This window comes from Beauveria bassiana (assembly GCF_000280675.1).
Source record: "Beauveria bassiana ARSEF 2860 unplaced genomic scaffold BBA_S00034, whole genome shotgun sequence".
NCBI lineage: Eukaryota > Fungi > Ascomycota > Sordariomycetes > Hypocreales > Cordycipitaceae > Beauveria > Beauveria bassiana.
In genome coordinates this window covers 63,843-82,184 of record NW_007930869.1, presented here as the reverse complement: position 1 = coordinate 82,184, position 18,342 = coordinate 63,843, and the positions used below count along the sequence as shown (strand labels likewise).

The following is an 18,342-nucleotide window of genomic DNA, read 5'->3' as shown; positions in this document are numbered from 1 at the left end:
AAACAGAGGGGGAAGGCGGCGACCAAATGGCAGAATTATTGCAAGCTTCATTGATACCCGCCGCCTTTCCTTGATGCATGCCATGAGTCGTGCGTTGTCGGTCGTCAACTGCCAGAAGCCCGGCGGCGACCGGCAGCGGCTATTGATAGTGGTACCTACCTAGGTACCTAATACTGTGTGGCTGCGGTGGCTGGCTGCGGTGGCTGCAGTTGCAAATTAACAGTGATTGAGTGGTTGCAGCCGCGACACAACCTGCTGTATTGGTAAACCCTGCTGCATAAGTAGGTATTTCCTCCTTCATAACAACAAATGCTGTTATCTCGCTCTCATCAACACATCGCCGCTCCATCGCCATCTCCCCAGCATCTTTGCATTACATCACTGCTTGCTGGTTGCATTAACATCCTGCACGCACGAGACAAGTTCGTCGCTCACACCGCTCAGTCCACTAAAAAAAGGCCCCCAGTATTTCACCCCAGCCAGCTCGTTTCCCCTCCCACCATCACCACTTGGCCGCTCCAAACCGCCTCCTTTTTCAGCCAATTGCCGCGCTACGATAGTCAGCTCCGCGCTCCTGGGTTGCCGCCATCTTACAACTGATAACACTTGCATTAATTTCAACTGGCCCCCCCTTCGACTCCTCTTCGCCCGCCAACAGACCGTCATTCCATCTCCGGCGATCCCTTCCAACCTTGTCAGCCACGAGTGCCCACCACTCCTCTCTCGCCCGGATCCAACAAGACACCAAGGGACCCTGGGACAGCAAACACTCCAGGTCTTTAATCTCTTTTCCTCCGCATACACTCTCCGACAGACGACTTTTAACAACAGCCAATTTCTGCAAAAACTCGACACTCATAACCATTTACTGGAAACATCACACAATGGCCGCCCAGCTTATCATGCCCACGCTGCCTGGCGAGCAGCAGCAATCTCGTCACTTTCTCTCTTCCCACCGCCCTACCCATCACGCCCGCTCCCAGTCTTACAACCTCGCGGGCCCTCGCTTTCAACTCAACACAAACCCGGCCAACAGCGGTGCTGGCCACTATGCCTCGACACCGCCCTCGCCACGCGGCACAGCAGGCTCACGCAGCAACATTCACAGCAGTAATGCGGCCGGCGCGCGCCCTCTGTACATGCCCGCCGTCTTGCGTCCCAACTACGAATTTCCGCCCCAGCAGCCGCTCTCCCGCTCTCCCGGTTCCTCGTCCGATTCAGGCTCCGACTCAACACTGCGGCGCACCAATACGGCCAACTTGTTGAGTCTCACCGGCCTCGGCGCCATCGGTTCCCGCCTCAGCCGTCGATCCACCATCGAGAGCTCCAAGAGCCTCGAGGGCGATTGGGATCTGACGACATATCCCGATGTTACGTCGCCGCCTACCCGTAGGCATTGGAAGGTATGTTCTGGCTCCTCACTTGCTACTCGCAACACAAGCAATACGCACAAGTCGGCCAAAAAGAGCGTGCACTGACAGGCGATAGCCCGACACGGAATCATCCATCTGCGACGACCCCCTCTGCAAGCGCTCTTTCAGCTACTTCAACCGCAGGCACCACTGCCGCAAATGTGGTAATATTTTCTGCGACTTCCATTCAACCTTGGTCCTTCCTCTTGACCAGGACGCCAACTTTAACCCGCGCGCTATGCCTTCGCGGACCTGCAACCACTGCTTTGAGCAGGTCAAGGCCCGTCACTCGCGCAACAACAGCCAATCTTCGGGCTCAGATTCCTCAGGCGGCCGCACTGCGGCGGCCGCCATTTCCACGAAGAAGGGCGGCGACGACAATGAATTTAACTTGCCTACCAGCAAGGACATTGCCGCCAGTGTCCCGCGCGACTGGAACTGGAGCACCTTTTGAGTGCACTCTTTTTGCATTTCTACTCTATTTCTCTGCATATACGATACACATATACACGTCTTTGTGCTGGTTGGCTAGCCACCAAGACACCATGATACCCGGATCAAAGAGGCGCATTTTAACATGGCCTTTCTCATATATCCTCTATAGATATCAGCCGACCGTACGCAGTCGCTGGTCATGGATGGGTTGTTACCCTTCCTTTGCATTTCACAACGTTATACAAGAGGCAGGTTCCAACCTCATGGAGTTTACGGACCATTCTTTTCATTAGGGACCATATTTTTCATTGTTTCGAGCGATGGCATTGCCATTTTGATTTCATTTTCAGCTTTATTTCGGGTTTCGTTGGGCCTCAAAGAGAAGCACACAACAGAGGGTCGCATCTACGATTCCATAATACATCATCTGCCAAGTTGCCCTTAACTTTATTAGGTCTTCAAATCTGCCACGTGAACAGTCATTAAGGCTTAAGTATAGTGTGAACTTTGTGAGCTTGACTATGGAGCTAGGCGTCTTCATTCTTTGCTTTAACTCTATTTCGGAGCAGAAATGTCATAATTTATTGACATAGAATCGCCTCACATCCATGAATGAACAAACCAAGCGTCACTTAAGCTTCGTATATAGATGATAGCAGTAAAAGCAAGGAAAACGTCTCTATCGTCTTGAGTAACCAGAACAATGAATGCAGTTGGATCTTTGTCAAAGAGTCTAGACAATCATGAGAATAATAAGCATCTTACGCCATGTCATGTAATCTCCCCCGACTTTTTCTTCTCCTCTTTCCGGTTTCGTGTCGCAACACTCAGCCGCGTCTTCCCTTTTCTCTCTACGCAATGCAATGCAATGAGGCCACAGATATCGAGTCCCATTCTTCTGCAAATATCGGATTTAGCCTCGACGCCTGGTGGTGCGGCGAGCAGTGACCTCCTCGCGCGTAGGGCTGTTATCGCTGCTGCGCACCATGCGCTCACCGCCGTACACCTCACGCTCCAGGCCGCGGGCGGCATCCCAACCAGCCTTTTCCGCGAGAGCGACGTCGACGTTGACATTGCTGAGACGGCGCGCCGCGGCGCCCTTGCCGGCAAACTTATTAGCGGCGTTGCTGCGCTTGACGTAGCTGGCGATGAAGAAGCTGACAAAGAGGTAGGTGAGGGGCGCAAGGTACACGACGTTGAGCCAGATAGCAAAGGTCTCACCAGAGCTGACGATGCACGGCTGCGAAACGTACGAAACGTTCTGGTCGACAATGGTCTTGATGCGGCGGGCGTCGGCGCCGGAGCCGAATAGCAGCGCGCGGACCGACTCGACGGCACCGGCCGCGTCCGATGTCGGGGTCGAGGTCGAGGTCGAGGCAGCGGCCGGTGCAAAGTAATAGACAAAGGAGTGGCACATGGCAAGGGACGCGCCGACGAGGAACTGCGTGATTTGCATGCTGGTTAGGCTGCGCTTGATGAAGACTGGGACGCGGATGTTGAAGGCCGTCACGGTGTAGTAAGTGTACTGTGCAAGTCAGCGGGTGAGTCGCGAGCGAATAGATTTTTAGTGGCTCACCATCAGAGCGTGGATGAACGAGTTAAACTGGACAAAAATCCAGATGGGCGCAGACATGTAGCGCATGCCCGCCCACATGCAGAGCATGGCGCCGGCGTGGTGGTAGGTCTGCAGCGTGGAGCTGGGCTTGCCCTTGGCCAGGATGATGAAGGTGTCAAGGACCTCGTAAAACTTGCTCAGGTAAAAGATCCAACCGTAGTAGGCGAGGCCCTCGTTCCAGATGCGACCTCCCTGTTGACCGTTAGGTAGACCGGTGACGGCGTCAACGACGCCGGCGGGAGTGTCTGGACCAGCACTCTCAAAGCGGGTGAGGTGCTCGTTAAAGTAGACCGAGTTGCCAAGACCAGGAGCGCCATGAAGGCGGCAGGCGCTGTCGGCGGTGGCGGCGAGCCCGCCCGGGCCAAAGGGGTTGACTATGCTCTTGCGCATGCCGCCAAGCATGCCGTAAAAGGTCCAGGCCGAATAGACGGCGAGGAAAATGTTGTGGACGACGACGAAGAAGCGAAAGACGGCCGTCTTGGAAATGGCCCAGGGCTGCTTGTTATGGGCGCGGTTGTAGCGATTGAGCAGCTTAACGGTGACAGCGTACGTAGCGGCAATGGTGATGGGCACGCGGGCGTCAAGGGCACCGAGGAAGAGGCCGTCAGGAATGTTGAAGGGCCGCATGACGGAAAGGGTAGAAACGGGGGCCGGTGGCACAGGCGGCGCCGGGTTATGCGGAGGGAAGCTAAAGAGCTTCGACGACGGCAGGCCGCCGATGATGCCGGAGTGGACCGACATGTTGATGATGCGTTTTGGTTGTTCGACGGCGGCGGAGGGAGGCGGGGAAGAGAGCAAGTCGGTCTTGGTGAGGCGGTAAGAGGGCAATTTTCGAGACAGTAGCGAGGGTCGTTGGCTAGGTACTCGCGAGGTTACTCGTCAGTGTCGCACGAGAGAAACAGAGCTGTAGCCAAAGGTTCTTCTGAATCGAGGAGGAGCCAATTCCGGGGGAGGAAGAGACGATGGACAAAAAAGAGGAAAAATCCCGGACAGGTGCAGGTCGGAGCGCTGGAGTAGAAGAACGATTGAAGCCAACGCCCAAATTCTAGGTCGTGTTAACGCCACTCCCCTTATCGATAAATTTCACACCTCCGGTTGGATGCCCGAGGGCGGACAGCTGGGGACCGGGGCCTTGTTAATTGTCGGACTGTTTCGCAGGTTTTATCGGCCAAAAAGTGGGGGAAATCTGCTCGCAGCTAATCAAGAATAACTAAAGTCAGCCATAGGTATATAGGATAGCCTACTATCCTACAGGACGACTAATTAGATAGCTAACTTTTTTACTAAGCCTACTAAAAAAATGAGTCTTTCCTTTCTTAGGCTAGTCTTAGAGGGTACTAAACCTATCTAGGCTATCCTAAAAGGTAGTAAGCTATCTTATATACTAGTAGCTAACTTAATTAGATATAAGTAAGAGCCTATTAAGTCTAGGTAAGGATAGGTTATAACCTTAAATAATATATCTATATATTATAGATATAGAGAATTCTATAAAAATTATAAAAATCTAAGCTTTTATTCTCTCTTTTTTAAAATACTAATTAGGGGTTAATAGTTAAGGTTAGTAGTTAGTAGCTAGGGATAAGGGTTAATAGTTACGGATAGGATCAGTGGTATATATATTAGGTACTTTAATGGCCCTAATTTTCGGCCGACGAAACCTATGCAAAATGCCGACAATTAACGTCGCCCCGGGATTGGTCGCAGGACAGGTGTGAAGATAGTGATCTGAGGTGTGTGAGCAAAAGGACCCCAAAATCAAATTTGGTGGGAAAAATGCAGCCGGTCTTTTTGAGTTGAGCAATAACGGGTCCACTACATACACATGTTAGCATTTGGTGCACTTTTCAAGCAGAGCACTAACACCTACACCGCCGAGACGTCTCACCTTGCCGCCACCAGGCACACGACAGAGGCCCCACCCATCTCGGCATCCGGGAGCAACGCCAGTTGATTCGCGGCTGAAGGGGCTGGAAAGTTTTGTTGGGGAAGTATCGGGAAACGATTGGCAAAGCAACAGGGAAGAAAAGAAAAAAAAAAAAGGAACATTATGTACTGTGCAGACTTGCCTGCCAACGTCATGATATCCCGGCTAATGCCAGCCTCCCATAATGAGACTGAGATGAGACCTACGTAGGATCGCGAGTGCTGATATAATTTCCCTATTTGAAACCATGAATTAACAGGCACGAGTACAAAATATACGTAGAATTGACGACTTAAAGTCAAGACCCTCACTCTCCACTCTAGACCGAGGCACGGCGAGATAGATAAAATGCGACATAAGGTAACCATCTATTCAGAACGGACCCTTTGAAAGTGTGGCTCCGCTTGCAGGCTCGGCGCAGCAAAAAGCTGCACGCTAATACTCCGTACTGCCTCAACAATTTGTATTGCCGCGCAAGAGGTAATATCGATCGATTCGCCACAGACAGTGATTGCGGTATTGCCAGTCGACTTGGTTCGTTCCATCTTTTTTTCCACACGCTTTCCTAATCGGGAAATGTGCACATACACCATCGTTGCGATGTTGGTCGGTGCGACCACGACGCACTGCAGTTGCCTCGTCGATAGCAGATTCAATATTGAAAATGGCAGGAACAAGTTGGCTGCAAAACAAAACCCTCATCTCCAAGCCCGTAGTCTGTTCATTCGTCCACCACGTACAACAGCGTCTTTTGCCAGCCCAAACAGTGAATTAAGCGATATCCTTTTCTAAACTATCATCAACAACACGACCCGCCCTCGGCCCCAATACTCCATCTCTCCTCATATCGGAGCAGAGCAGCTCAGACACCATGGCTAAGCAAGGCACCGAGACCAATCCAGACACTGTGGTCAAGCCAGACACTGTGGTCAAGCCTGTCATCGAGGCCAAGCCAGATCCCATGGCTAAGCCAGACACTGAGGCCAAGCCAGACACTGTGGTCAAGCCAGTCATCGAGGCCAAGCCTGAGGCCAAGCCAGATACCGAAGCCAGGCCAGAGACTGTGGTCGATCCAGACATCAAGGCTAAGCCAAACACCAAGATCGAGCCAGTCGTCGAGGCCAAGCGAATCACTTGGTCCAAGCCAGACACAAAGCCAGACACCAAGGGCAAGTCCAAGGGCAAGTCCAATCCCAAGGCCAAGTCCAATCCCAAGGCCAAGTCCAAGTCCAAAATGCGTACTTTGAAGAGCTCGTCCCGTCGCTTCGTCAGAAAGCTCGGCTGCGTCGTCCACCGTGTCGTGGCACAAGTATCGCTGGTGACGCTTGTGATTCTGCACTGTCATGCTTACAACGACTTCTTCTAATTCTGCTGGTCGAACATAATGTCTGAACATGTGAACCACCTTGTTGCTTCGGGAACGGTTGTCGTATAAGCTTCTCGCTTGTTTGTCTGTGTTTTTTCCCTGCACAGATTCGGTCAGAATGCCACGCACGCTGCTAGAAAAAGCCCAAGCAAGACTGACCTTTCACAGACTGTTTCTGACTTGTCAAACTAATTTGTCATTCTCGCAACCACATTCGAAGCAGTTCATGTCACGCCGAGCGAGGAGTTGTGTATCGTCGATCGAGTGGAGTCTGTCGATGTGTCGTGTTGCCCTACCCCAATCTTCACGGCTGAATATGTCAGCGAACTTTGTTACTTTTTCATTCAACAGACGTAATGTTTGGGTTTACAGTGTTAGCTTTGTATCGTTGAGTGGAGTTTGTCGATGCGTTGTGTTGTCCTACCCTAATCTTGATGGCTGAATATGTCAGCGAATGTTTTTTACGCCAGCCGTAATATTCGGATTTACAGAGTTTACTTAATAATTTTCAAGAGCGTTAGCCTCTCTTTTATACATCCGAGCCTCTTGTGCCAGTGATCAAAAGTGACTAGCAATTGCATTTCAAGCTCACATTGTCTGGTAGAAAGGATACGTCCGTGTATTGGCTATGCAGGCGGTATGTCATCTAGCCAACCAAATAGCCAAACATGTATCTTAACATAGATCCAAAGAACACATTTCCAAAAAGATATATCCGTCTATAGTCAGAACGCCTCATTTGACATCTATTTGGCCCATTCGCCCGCGATCCAGCGGTTGAGGAAATCAATTGACGCCTCGGGCTGGTCGTACGGCACCATGTGGCCCGCCTCGAAGATTTGCATAAAGGTCAGACCTTTGGCCGACTTGACCTTGCCGTACGGCTTCTTGCTTCCCTCGATTGTCAGGTCTCTGCTCTTGGCCTTGCTGTACTCCTTCTGGCCGGCCCACTCGAGGCGGTCCGTCCAGGCCTGGTTGCCGAGCCAGTTGCAGATAAAATCGGCGTCGCCGGCGTAGACGAGTACGGGTATCTGCTCCAGCAGGCCCGGGACGACCCTGACAATGGGTAGCATCCAGTCGCCCTGAAACATAAAATTGCGGTTAATGTCGAAGTTGCAGCTGTCAAAGGTGGTGGGCTCGACGCCGAGCTCGTCCTGGACGTCGTCGCGGTTGAGGAAGTCGGTGATCCACGGAATCTCGTCGTAGCAGAGGTTGCCGCCCTTGCACTTTTCGCGGACGTCGTAGGGGTTCTGGCCCGTCTGCTGGTAGGGGCCGATGAACTGGGCGTTGCAGTAGAGGATGGCGGGCACGCAGCTCCAGACACTCTCGCTGTCGTAGCACGACTGGATGAGCGACTGGCAGCGGGGCAATGCGTTGTCCATGGACTGGCACTGGGACTCGTCGAGTACCGCGGGGTAGCCGCCGTCGCCGCAGCCCATCGGGCGGTAGTACTCATACTGCGTGTAGCCGTCCGTCAGGCCGTTACCGATGAGCGCCGACTTGAGATTGATGTTGCGTTCCTTGTGCGACAGGATCTCCTGTGCCATGATGGGGACGTAGTGGCCGCCGTACGACTCGCCTGCAATGTGGAAGTCTTGCTCAGCGTACTCGGGAAATTGGTGGAAGAAAAGAGTCAGAAGGGCGTAAATGTCTTTGGCGGCGGCGGCCGTGTTGGAGACGGAGCCGCTGCCGTACGAGTAGCCAACGTTGACGGGCTGGTCGATGAAGATGACCGAGGCGTTGCTGTTCCACGAGCTCGGGTTGATGACAACCTTGCCGTTCTTGTTGATCGAGGCCGGGCCAAGCTCCATGAAGAGGCCGAGTAGGGAGGAGCAGCCGGGGCCCCCATTGAGCCACAGGATGACGGGATCGTTTTTCGGGTCGTTGCGCGACTCAAAGAACCAGTAAAAGAGGTGCTTGTCCTGCTCGTTGTCGTCGAGGTAGCCCGAGTATTGCTTAACTGTATCGACACCGAGCTTGGACGGGTCGACCTTGCGGACGCGCACGTCGTAGTTGTCGAGCTTGCCGCCGACCTTACGGCGGTCCTCGCCGTCCTCGCCCTTGACCCAGAGTGCCTGCACGTCGGCGCCCTTTATGATGTGGTCCCAGTGTGCGTCGGGCCGGCCGTGAATCTTTTTGGGCTTAACCTTGCTGGCAAGGCTGTGCTTGAACGTCTCGACGACCTCGGGCGCCAACTGCGAGACCTCATCCCAGGTGGCCTTGGCCTCGGCGGTGATGTCACCGTACAGCGTCTTGAGCGGCTTGGCCCACGAGTCAAAGTCGACGGACCAGTCGAAGCCGGTGCGCGAGCCGCCGCCGCCGACGTGCAGCGGCGAGTGGTAATCGCCGCCCTTATTGAGGATCTTTTGGTCGCCGGCGACCGCGGTGGCCGCTGCTCCGAGCAAGACCGAGTTTGACAGACGCATGGTGGCGATACTGTCCGATGGGGTTTGTTGATGATGAAAGAGCTACGGTTGCCAAAGATTGACAGAAAGTGATGATGGAAAGGAGAAAGAGAAGCTTGGGAAGCTCTCCAAGGTCGTAATAGCGTGGACTCAGGTGACTAAGGCGCGCGTGAGACGGGCTGCTATCGCGGAACAACGTATGACGCCGCTGAAACGGGGGGGGCAGAGTGATGCCGAGAGCGCTGACGACTCATGAAACTGGGGTGACTGACTGCCTGGACGAGGAGGTTGGCCCTAACAAAATTGTGTGGCTTGTGTATGATCTAATGTTAGGGCGTCGTGGCTTGACTAGTTTTTAATAGTACCTTAGGCTCTGAAAGCGGCAACCCATGCCAGGTACTTTGGCCCCGGCCGGCCCCACTAATAGAGGCACCCGGCTCAGCACTAGGTAGGTACCTATTGGCCCATCCATACCTAGGTACCTAGGTACCTACCTAGGTAGGCCGCTGTCCGCCGACTGCACTCCGGCGTGTCTGGGTAGCGTACCCTAGTTGATCTGCGTACCTTGATGGGTGCATTGTTTGTCACTGCATCTTTGTCGTGCTGTTGCCTGGTTGCCTGGGTGTCTGGTACTCGTCTCAGGAATGATGACTAGTATTAGAGGCACGGGGTGTGGATAGTGTGTTCTCTACATATTTATCCTGCTGCCTGTATTTGGAGATTAGGCTGTAAAATACTGTTTGTTATGTGATGCCACAATGATGGATACATCAACAGGGCCCTGGGCAACTCGGGCCAACTTCGGTGCAAGCCAAGTGAACGCCCAACGAACAAAGTACGAATTATATTATACATGAATCATATTGGGTCTACTTTGAGATCTATCCGCTTCTAAATGGCGATCAGCATCTATCGCAGTAGGTGACCCTTTTCGCGTCAACGTCGCCCCCGATACCGTGATGCTCTTGTACTACGCCGCGTCACCCGCCGCCTTGGCCTTGGCCGCCTCCTTTTCCGCCTTTTTCGCCGCAATCTGCTGCTCCTTGAGGAGCTTCTTCATCTGGTTCTTGGTCAACTTGCCATCACCACCCTCAGCTGCGGCAGAACCCTCTGCAGCTGCGGCAGAACCCTCTGCAGCACTGGCGGCCCCTGCGACAGGCACGACGAGGTCGGCGCGCGGCACCCTGGGATTGCCCTGCCACTCGAGCGGCCGTACCGCCATGAATTGGGCGACAACATCATCGGTGGCCTTGGCCCGGCGCTCTTGAAACTCGGCGACGTATTTTTGGAGATTCTCGATACAAATGGCTTTGAGCTGTGCAGTGGTTAGCAGGGTGGTTGTAAGTGTGCATGCACGGAATGCGTACCTCTCCTGTCAGCATTCTGCCGCTAGTGTATTCTTCCTTGATTCGTTTCAGTTCCTATACGATGTTAGTCGCTGCGGGCAGATATTGCTTTTTCCCAACAAACCTCGTCGTCCTCCATGAAAAACTGCAGATATTGATAAGAGACATCCACATCCGCGTTGCCGCCTCGTTCGCGGTGCTCCTCAATTGTCTCACGGCCGCCCGAAAAAGCGTATTTGTTAACCTTGTTCTTGATGGCCTTCGCCGAGTCACTCAGGAAAATGGCCGACGTGTCATCGCTGGCCGACATCTTGGAGCCTGGCCCCCGAAGGGCGTCAAGGAAGCGCATGTGAATCAGTGACGGCTTGGCGTATTTGAGGCCGGCGGCGCAGTCGCGCGTCAGCCGAAAGTAGGGGTCCTGGTCGATGGCACAGGGAATCAAGCATGGAATCTTGGCCGTCGCGGCCTCGTCGGTGCCAAAGATGTGCGGGAACGAGCTAGCAAAGGCCGTGGCGCCCTGGATGCTGGCAAAGTGAATCTTGCCAATGTTGGAGCTGCAAATATCAGTACAGCTGTGTATTCTCGAGTAGATCAGGCCCTTACCTCCCGTCGAAGCCAAAAACTGCCTTGGCCGTGTTGAAGTTGACGCGCTTGGCAAAGCGCACAATGTTCTTGTAAAAGGCGCCGCCGACGTATTCAAAGTCGGAGAAGATGAATGTCTTTTTCATATCGAAGCCAGCAGCAATGATATCCTTGCAATTTTGCTTCGAGTAGCCAATCACTTCGTCGACGGTTCTCTTTTCCGAGAACAAGTACTTTTCATCTGCAACTGATTAGTTGACGCTTGGAGAGCATCAGACTACGCACCATCAGTCAACATGACAATCAGAGGGGCGTCAAAGACATCTTGCAACCACCTATATGCAATTAGTCTACGCATTAGCAACCATACAAGGTCACCAACTTGACAAAGTCAAACACTTGAGTGTGACCAATGTGCATACTGTCACTGCTCGGCCCACGGCCAGTGTAGATGAAGAATGGTTCATTCTAAGTCGTTAGCACCAGATTTGGCACATTGTACTAAAATGTTTTTAATCACGCCTACCTTTTCGTAGCGGTCCAGAATCGCGTGCATGTCGCGGTGGCTGAAAAAGATGCCACGGCGCATGAAACGGTGCGGCTTCTGGCCTGTCACCTGCTCGAAGCGCGCCAGCAGCGCATCGTCAATCTGAGACGTGCCAAACTCGTCAATGAGCTTGCGGTAGTCGATTGCCTTGACTTTGCCGTCCTCGCCCACCTCGCCCGACACGGACCAGGGGTTGATGTCCTGCTTGGCCTGCTGAGGGGCAGCGGGATCCTCTGGGGTTACTGCGGTGGCGTCTGCTGCGGCCATGGTGTCGGCCGAGAAATACTTGTGAGCCGGGTACTTTGTATGTCAATGGCAGATGGAGCCCTCGTAGGTGGTCAGCTTTTATGCAAAGCCTGAAGTGACTCAAGAGCAAATGAGTCAACCAACCTTTGTGCGTGGGCGCAAGCCTAAGGCGGGGCAGTAAAGATTTCACGCGACAAGTGATGGCGGGGTCGTAGAACTGGACCAGCCGAGGAAATCATCCTGACGCAACGCCTTGGCACGTCTCAACAGCTATATATACCCTTGAAAATTACTTGGACAAACAGTTATCCCCAGCCCTTAATGATTATCTAATTGTCTTCTCACATTTCGACACCCGGCATCGACCATGTCGCGCCAAATTAACCAGCCGTCAAACCAGATCAAGCTGACCAACGTGTCACTGGTGCGCCTAAAAAAAGGCAAGAAGCGCTTCGAAATCGCCTGCTACAAGAACAAGGTCCTGGAATGGCGCTCTGGCATCGAGACGGACCTCGACAACGTGCTTCAAATCCCCAACGTCTTTCTCAACGTCTCCAAGGGCCAGACGGCGCCGAAAGAGGATCTCGAGAAGGCGTTTGGCAAGAAGATGACGACCGACGACATCATCCTCGAGATTTTAAAAAAGGGCGAGCAGCAAGTCGGCGAAAAGGAGCGAGCGGCGCAGCTCGAACGCATCAACAATGAGGTCATCAGCATCGTCGCGAGTAAGCTGGTCGATCCGCGGACGAAGCGCGTGTACACGTCGGGAATGATCGAAAAGGCGCTGGACATGCTCAGCTCGCAGGCGCACCAGCCGTCAGAGAGCAAGGAAAAGGTAGACAAGAGCGGGAGCGCGGCAGGCACGCCTGCGACTGGCGAGGACGGCGAGGCTAGACCAAGAGCGAAAGAGCACAGTTGGACGGGCGTATCAACGACAAAGAGCGCCAAGAGCCAGGCACTCGAGGCCATGAAGGCGCTGGTTGCGCACCAACCGATTCCTGTGGCGCGTGCGCGCATGCGGCTGCGTATCAGCTGCGGTACAAGCGTGCTGAAGCAGGCGGCCAAGCAGGCGGCGGCGGCGGCATCGAAGGAGGAGGGCGGCGAGCAGCAGCAGCAAAAGGGGACGGTCAAGGACAAGATCCTAAGTTATATCGAGCAGGTTGAGACGCAGGACGTCATGGGCGCCGAGTGGGAGGTGGTGGGCTTCGTCGAGCCGGGTGCGTTTAAACCGCTGAGTGACTTTATCGGGAACGAGACAAAAGGGCAGGGGAGGGTAGAAGTGCTAGATATGGCGGTGACGCATGAAGAGTAGGCAGATGTCAACTACAAAATGACTATCGGAAACTTACGTCAGGCGTATGAATACAAGTGAAACGAATATATCCCCGATCCGCTACAAATTCAAAGCGGGTATAACGATTATCATTGAAGGTATACAAGCAAGGACGTCTTGCAGGTACTCTTGGGAGATTTTGAAAGAGATGGCGCAGTCATCTATCGGCCATAGACAGTGCTCCGCATAAACAACGTGGTGGGCATGACACGACACATTCGGAAGTTGGTGTAATGTTTTCATTTTTAATTCATGACTCTGATCTAGAGTAGCAGCACCCAATGCCGCATATGCAGGAAAGCACAACCCCTATAGAAAAGTTTCAAAAGGGGGAAACCAGCCGTCACGCCAATCCCACCCAAAACGTTGCTGAGATCTTTTCGTTCTCCACCACACAAATATGATTGCGCACAACCACTAACCACCCTTCTTCTTGGAGACACCAACGGTGCGGCCACGGCGACCGGTGGTCTTGGTGTGCTGACCGCGGACGCGTAGGCCCCAGTAGTGGCGGAGACCGCGATGGGCGCGAATCTTCTTGAGGCGCTCGAGATCGTCGCGGAGCTTCGAGTCGACGCCGTTGGCGAGGATCTGAGAGTCCTTGCCGTCGACAATATCGCGTTGCCTGTTGAGGAACCACGAAGGAATCTTGTACTGGGTGGGGTTCTGGATGATGGTGACGATGCGCTCGAGTTCTTCCGAGGTAAGCTCACCGGCGCTGTGCAGTTGTTAATGACGTGTTCATTGGTGGAGGCATCGAGGCAGCGTTTGCGCGGTGGGCAGACACAAGACCAGGAGCCACAAGTTCGAGCATACCGCTTGTCAAGGTCCACATCGGCCTTCTTGCAGACAAGGTTGGAGTAACGACGACCGACACCCTTAATCTTGGTGAGGGCGTACATCACCTTCTGCTTTCCATCGACGTTGGTGTTTAACAGACGCAGAATCTGATTGTGTTAGTTTTGGATGCACAACTCGTGTTACCCTGCGTCGGCGGCACATCCGCCAGCCTATCCAAAGCTTTGCTGTCGTTTGTTGCCATCACCATCCGGTAATTGTCTTGATGCTTTCCTCCTATTTATTATCGTCGATCGAGTATGAAACCTTTTGGGGCTTGACAAAATCGGTGACAAGCAAGCATTTGGATCGGCGAAGCAGGCTGTACTCCTGCAGGCATTCGGATGAAAAGAACTTACGAACTGGAAGTTCGACTTCTCTCCCGTCACGAGCGACATGATGGGCAAAAGTGGCTTTGCCGTGTGTGCTCAAGAAAAGTTGTCGATGGTTGACTTCGCTTGGGGAGGGAAGAAGTGTACAGGCGCAGGGGACTGCTCGCTTAACAAGATGGATTTTTCGGGCCTGTGGGGCTTGAGTAGGGCACGACGCTGCTGGTGGTAAATTTGTGGCTCACGTGCGTTATCACGTGGATTGTTCGAGGGCAAAGTCGCAGCGTAGCGAGAGGTGTAGCGCTAGTCTGGGTCAAGTTAGATGCTCTGGTTGGAAGTGCTTTTCGCCTTTCTCGAGCTTTGGTCAAATCTGCCTTCTGCAAAGCATCAGTCTACGCCCAGGAAAGGTGAAGCTGTTGCCACGAGCACTGTCAACGGACGAATCGAGACTATCGTCCTACCATGTTCTTTCGTCGATCTCATACTTTCGATCCTCTAGTCCTTGCGCAGAGACGTTTTGTTGAGGCAGTCCATGCAAAGTGAGAGTCCAATTGCTCCAGCTAGCTATGCTCAGCTATATTTAGCTAAATACGCTCTTTTCATGGAGCATGATGAACTATAGGTAGGTAGGTGCTAGATGTTGTGTGAATCTCATGAGTAGTAATAAGTTGTCTTCTGCCACGCTCGATCACGCAGCTGCCCGTCTGTTGATCTTGAGCCGGATACTCGCGGCCCTTGGGCAGCCAGTACAAGACAAGATCAAACCCCAGGCAATGCTTTTTGAGTACGGAACCTTCCAGTGTCTATTTAGCGTATGAAGGCCTCCGTAATTTATCTATTGTCACAAAATTGACGTAGGAGACTGCTGTGGTTGTGAGCCCGAGTTATGTGGTTTAGCTGAGACCAAAAATCTGGCGACGGACCGTATGAAAACCCAGAGCAAAGGCAGTGTCATAATGATCATCCGGAGTTGCACCTTGGGGTAGCATGAATTGAAGTGTTTGAAAATGCTATGTCGCATGACCAATCCGACGTCTAGCATGCTGCGGGTTGCTGATCAAACATGCTACTGCTGTGCACAGCCGACTGGTATTGCGGCGCAAATTGACGAGCCAACATATCATGCAGAAAGTCACAACTGAGTGATGGTGTTGATTGGTCGCGTAGATACTACTCAGATGAAAAGTAGATGGGAATAGAGTGTGGCGGACTCCGCGCGATGCAACGCCTTATGCTACTTGCGGGTAACTGGCTTCGCAGGGTTGCAGTCTGAATGATGCGACTTGTAACGACTACTGGTACTAGATGCTGCTGCCAAAATTTCTGTTATACCTGTCACCCAAAAGTGAGTCTGGCCAGTGTATGTCCAAGTCGCAATATCTACTGTGCGCAAGATAGTCTATTAGAATGCCGCTATATGCTTAAACGCCCTTGAACCATGATAATATCATGGCAAATCGTTGAAAATGATAAAAATGACCAAACAAATCTTGTCCGCCTGTTCTAGTGGACACTGATCGGAGCGCTTCCAGTCAGTGCAAGTAATTCCGAACCGTGTAACGGTTTGTGGGGCCCTCGACAATAGGGTGAATGTCCAGCCGTGTATGTACATATCTGCGTGCCAGCAGCCATGAATAATATGATAAAAGCCAAGTGTTGTAGAAGCTAAGAAATAGTCCCGTTTCTGTGTGGTTGATGTGCATGTAGCGAGTAGTCAGAGTCCTCGCTGACTCATGGCGGACGTGTAGGTAATTTGTCAACACGCCCGTCAGAAATCATAGAGTGCAAAGCATTCAGTTACTCTTCTCGCGAAGAGTCGGTGCCGGAAGAGGCGTTGGAGAAGGAAGTGCTGCTACCGCGGCTGAGGTCGAGGGAGCCGCGGCGGGTGCAGCAGGGGCTGACGCCGACAAAGCTCATAGTCTCGATCTGGGCCGGGTCAGAGGCACCAAAAGTCATGCTGAAGCCAGCGAGCATCTCCTGGTGGCGGAGGTTTTGAGACGTGAGGGGGCGGTCGCGGGGGTGGGTGCGACGGCGAGTCTGGGCGGCCTTGGAGGCACGCTTTTCGGCGCGCTCCTTTTCCTTTTCCTTGCTATCGGAAGAGCCAAAGGTGAGGGCGCGCGCGAGACGGGAAGATGTCTTTTCCAATTGTGGCCCGTCGTTGGAGCTTTGGCTGGTGTGGGCGGTGGTGCTGTTTGACTCGGTCGAAGACGTTGTGTCGGAGGCTTCCGACTTGCGGAGAGCGCGGCGGACACGATCGCGGATGGCCATGGCTGCGAATAGACGCGGAGAGAAAGTAATTGAGTCGAATGAGGTGTAGCAATAAAAGAGATGTAGAATGGCAGTGAATGTGGTGGTCTGGCGGCGATGCGAATTTTACGCGGAAGAGGGATTGGTGGTGGTTGCGTTCGGGGTGGCGGTTTCGAAGGATGAGTTGCAGTTGCGGGAAGGCTGATCTGCAAGGCAGAAAAGGGATGCGGCCACCGTGGTGTCAACGGCTTTCGGATTTGGTACGGATGAAGCGCTGGCGAGGCTGGTTGAGAGCAGTCTTGAGCAGGTGACGATATGAATGACGAGGAGGAGAACGGTAATGGAAATTGGGGAAAATGTAAGGATGGGGGAAGTCCAATGATTAATCAAATGAAGGAGAGACTTAGCAATTATTGGTGGAGCGTCCCGTTTGCAGTGGTTTTTGATTTTAGTGCAAAGAGTCAAGTCTGGGTAATCCGTAGGCAGTAGATTAATAGAAGGTACTCAGTCCGCTCAGTGAAACAGACTGACTGCCACACAGCTTGTCGGCTCCCCGGGGTTTCCATTTCTGGGGCCCCACGGCCTCAGCAGCCAATGATGTCGCAGCCTACAAGTGTGTGTGGGCCATCAGCACTCCAGGTAGGTACGTACTGACTGACAATCGTTGCTGTATTTCAAAGTAAATGCCTTGGCAACGAAATCGAACTTGGTACATGCCCATCATTAATAGGTACGCACCTTTTTTTTTTTTTTTTTTTGGTTCGAAACCGCTGGATTAAAGGGCTCATTCCTCGAGGCGGAGCACGCAGAACCAGGTGCTGCAATTGCCGTCTCAACGCTGTAAGAATAGCCTTTTCGTCGTCTCACCCACCCCGCACAGCCTTGCTGGACAGAGGAGGGCACGGAGGTTTACAGGCTTACAACAACCGGGTTCGCAGGCTTAGCTGACTTACAGGCCTCACCTGCCTGTCGTCACTTCAACTCCGCAAATCTCCGTATCCCGTGTTTCCTCTGCGCGCTTTTCTTCTTTTTTCCACTGTTTTTGATGCGACACCACAACCCGCGTGGGACCAATACCATTTGCCTTTCTGACATTACAATCCCTCTGATTGTTGCACAATTTGATTCCCTTATCGATATTGGCCAGCTGCCTGCCGAAGAAAATTTCTTCGTCGCCGCCGCCGCGTTCCAGGTTCTAGATTCCGATTCCACGTTCCAGAAAAGTCCCTCCTCCCGCCGCCGCACCCTCTCGGTCACAACTCCGGCCTCTCCGGCCACCCCGACATTCTACCACCACTGAGGGTGCCTTGGTTTCTGCTGGCACAGACGTCATGCCCACCCCAGGCGTGTTCCGGAGACTCCGCTGCGGGAAGCAACTCTAGGACTTTTGTCAGCCAGTCGACAAGGGGTACTTATGTTTCTGGCGACCCAGGCTGACGCTTTCAGGTGCCCTTTGCCTCCCGACTAATCCGTACGCTCGCCGCTAAACCGTACTGGTGCGTTGCGCCGTTCCTCGCAGCGCCACTGGACGCCACGAGCAATCGCCATTACACAGCCCGTTGGCGCTGTTCTGCGAGCTGGGCTTGCGCATTACCGGACCCTATCTCCGTCTTTGTATTTATGCTGTTAGATGCGTAGACAACCATTTGCCGTCTCCGCGCTCTCCGCGCGGTCAGTAGGCTTGGCAATCCAAGCAATGGTTTCTTTGCCATGAA

At 53.1% G+C, this 18,342-nt stretch overlaps 8 protein-coding genes across 8 annotated transcripts; 3 read left to right on the top strand and 5 right to left on the bottom strand.

Annotated features, from left to right (window-relative positions):
- Positions 1-884: 884 nt before the first annotated feature.
- On the top strand, positions 885-1,866 carry BBA_08364 (zinc finger protein; the record flags this gene model as incomplete). Its single annotated transcript, XM_008603461.1, has 2 exons — positions 885-1,403; positions 1,489-1,866. 2 exons carry the CDS (start codon positions 885-887, stop codon positions 1,864-1,866), a joined length of 897 nt encoding a protein of 298 aa, XP_008601683.1.
- Positions 1,867-2,760: 894 nt separating this feature from the next.
- Positions 2,761-4,203, bottom strand: BBA_08363 (GNS1/SUR4 family protein; the record flags this gene model as incomplete). The annotated part of the gene is made up of 2 exons (XM_008603460.1): positions 2,761-3,372; positions 3,424-4,203. 2 exons carry the CDS (start codon positions 4,201-4,203, stop codon positions 2,761-2,763), a joined length of 1,392 nt encoding a protein of 463 aa, XP_008601682.1.
- Positions 4,204-6,260: 2,057 nt separating this feature from the next.
- Positions 6,261-6,755, top strand: BBA_08362 (uncharacterized protein; the record flags this gene model as incomplete). Its single annotated transcript, XM_008603459.1, has 1 exon — positions 6,261-6,755. One exon carries the CDS (start codon positions 6,261-6,263, stop codon positions 6,753-6,755), a length of 495 nt encoding a protein of 164 aa, XP_008601681.1.
- A 746-nt stretch (positions 6,756-7,501) lies between these two features.
- On the bottom strand, positions 7,502-9,181 carry BBA_08361 (serine carboxypeptidase; the record flags this gene model as incomplete). The annotated part of the gene is made up of 1 exon (XM_008603458.1): positions 7,502-9,181. The coding sequence occupies one exon, from the start codon at positions 9,179-9,181 to the stop codon at positions 7,502-7,504; it is 1,680 nt and encodes a 559-aa protein (XP_008601680.1).
- Positions 9,182-10,130: 949 nt separating this feature from the next.
- Positions 10,131-11,902, bottom strand: BBA_08360 (tryptophanyl-tRNA synthetase; the record flags this gene model as incomplete). The annotated part of the gene is made up of 7 exons (XM_008603457.1): positions 10,131-10,475; positions 10,528-10,581; positions 10,631-11,060; positions 11,110-11,329; positions 11,374-11,423; positions 11,471-11,556; positions 11,615-11,902. 7 exons carry the CDS (start codon positions 11,900-11,902, stop codon positions 10,131-10,133), a joined length of 1,473 nt encoding a protein of 490 aa, XP_008601679.1.
- A 346-nt stretch (positions 11,903-12,248) lies between these two features.
- On the top strand, positions 12,249-13,193 carry BBA_08359 (shwachman-Bodian-Diamond syndrome protein; the record flags this gene model as incomplete). Its single annotated transcript, XM_008603456.1, has 1 exon — positions 12,249-13,193. One exon carries the CDS (start codon positions 12,249-12,251, stop codon positions 13,191-13,193), a length of 945 nt encoding a protein of 314 aa, XP_008601678.1.
- Positions 13,194-13,631: 438 nt separating this feature from the next.
- BBA_08358 (40S ribosomal protein S18) lies at positions 13,632-14,449 on the bottom strand (the record flags this gene model as incomplete). Its single annotated transcript, XM_008603455.1, has 3 exons — positions 13,632-13,932; positions 14,031-14,161; positions 14,411-14,449. The coding sequence occupies 3 exons, from the start codon at positions 14,447-14,449 to the stop codon at positions 13,632-13,634; spliced, it is 471 nt and encodes a 156-aa protein (XP_008601677.1).
- Positions 14,450-16,177: 1,728 nt separating this feature from the next.
- BBA_08357 (uncharacterized protein) lies at positions 16,178-16,648 on the bottom strand (the record flags this gene model as incomplete). The annotated part of the gene is made up of 1 exon (XM_008603454.1): positions 16,178-16,648. The coding sequence occupies one exon, from the start codon at positions 16,646-16,648 to the stop codon at positions 16,178-16,180; it is 471 nt and encodes a 156-aa protein (XP_008601676.1).
- Positions 16,649-18,342: the final 1,694 nt, after the last annotated feature.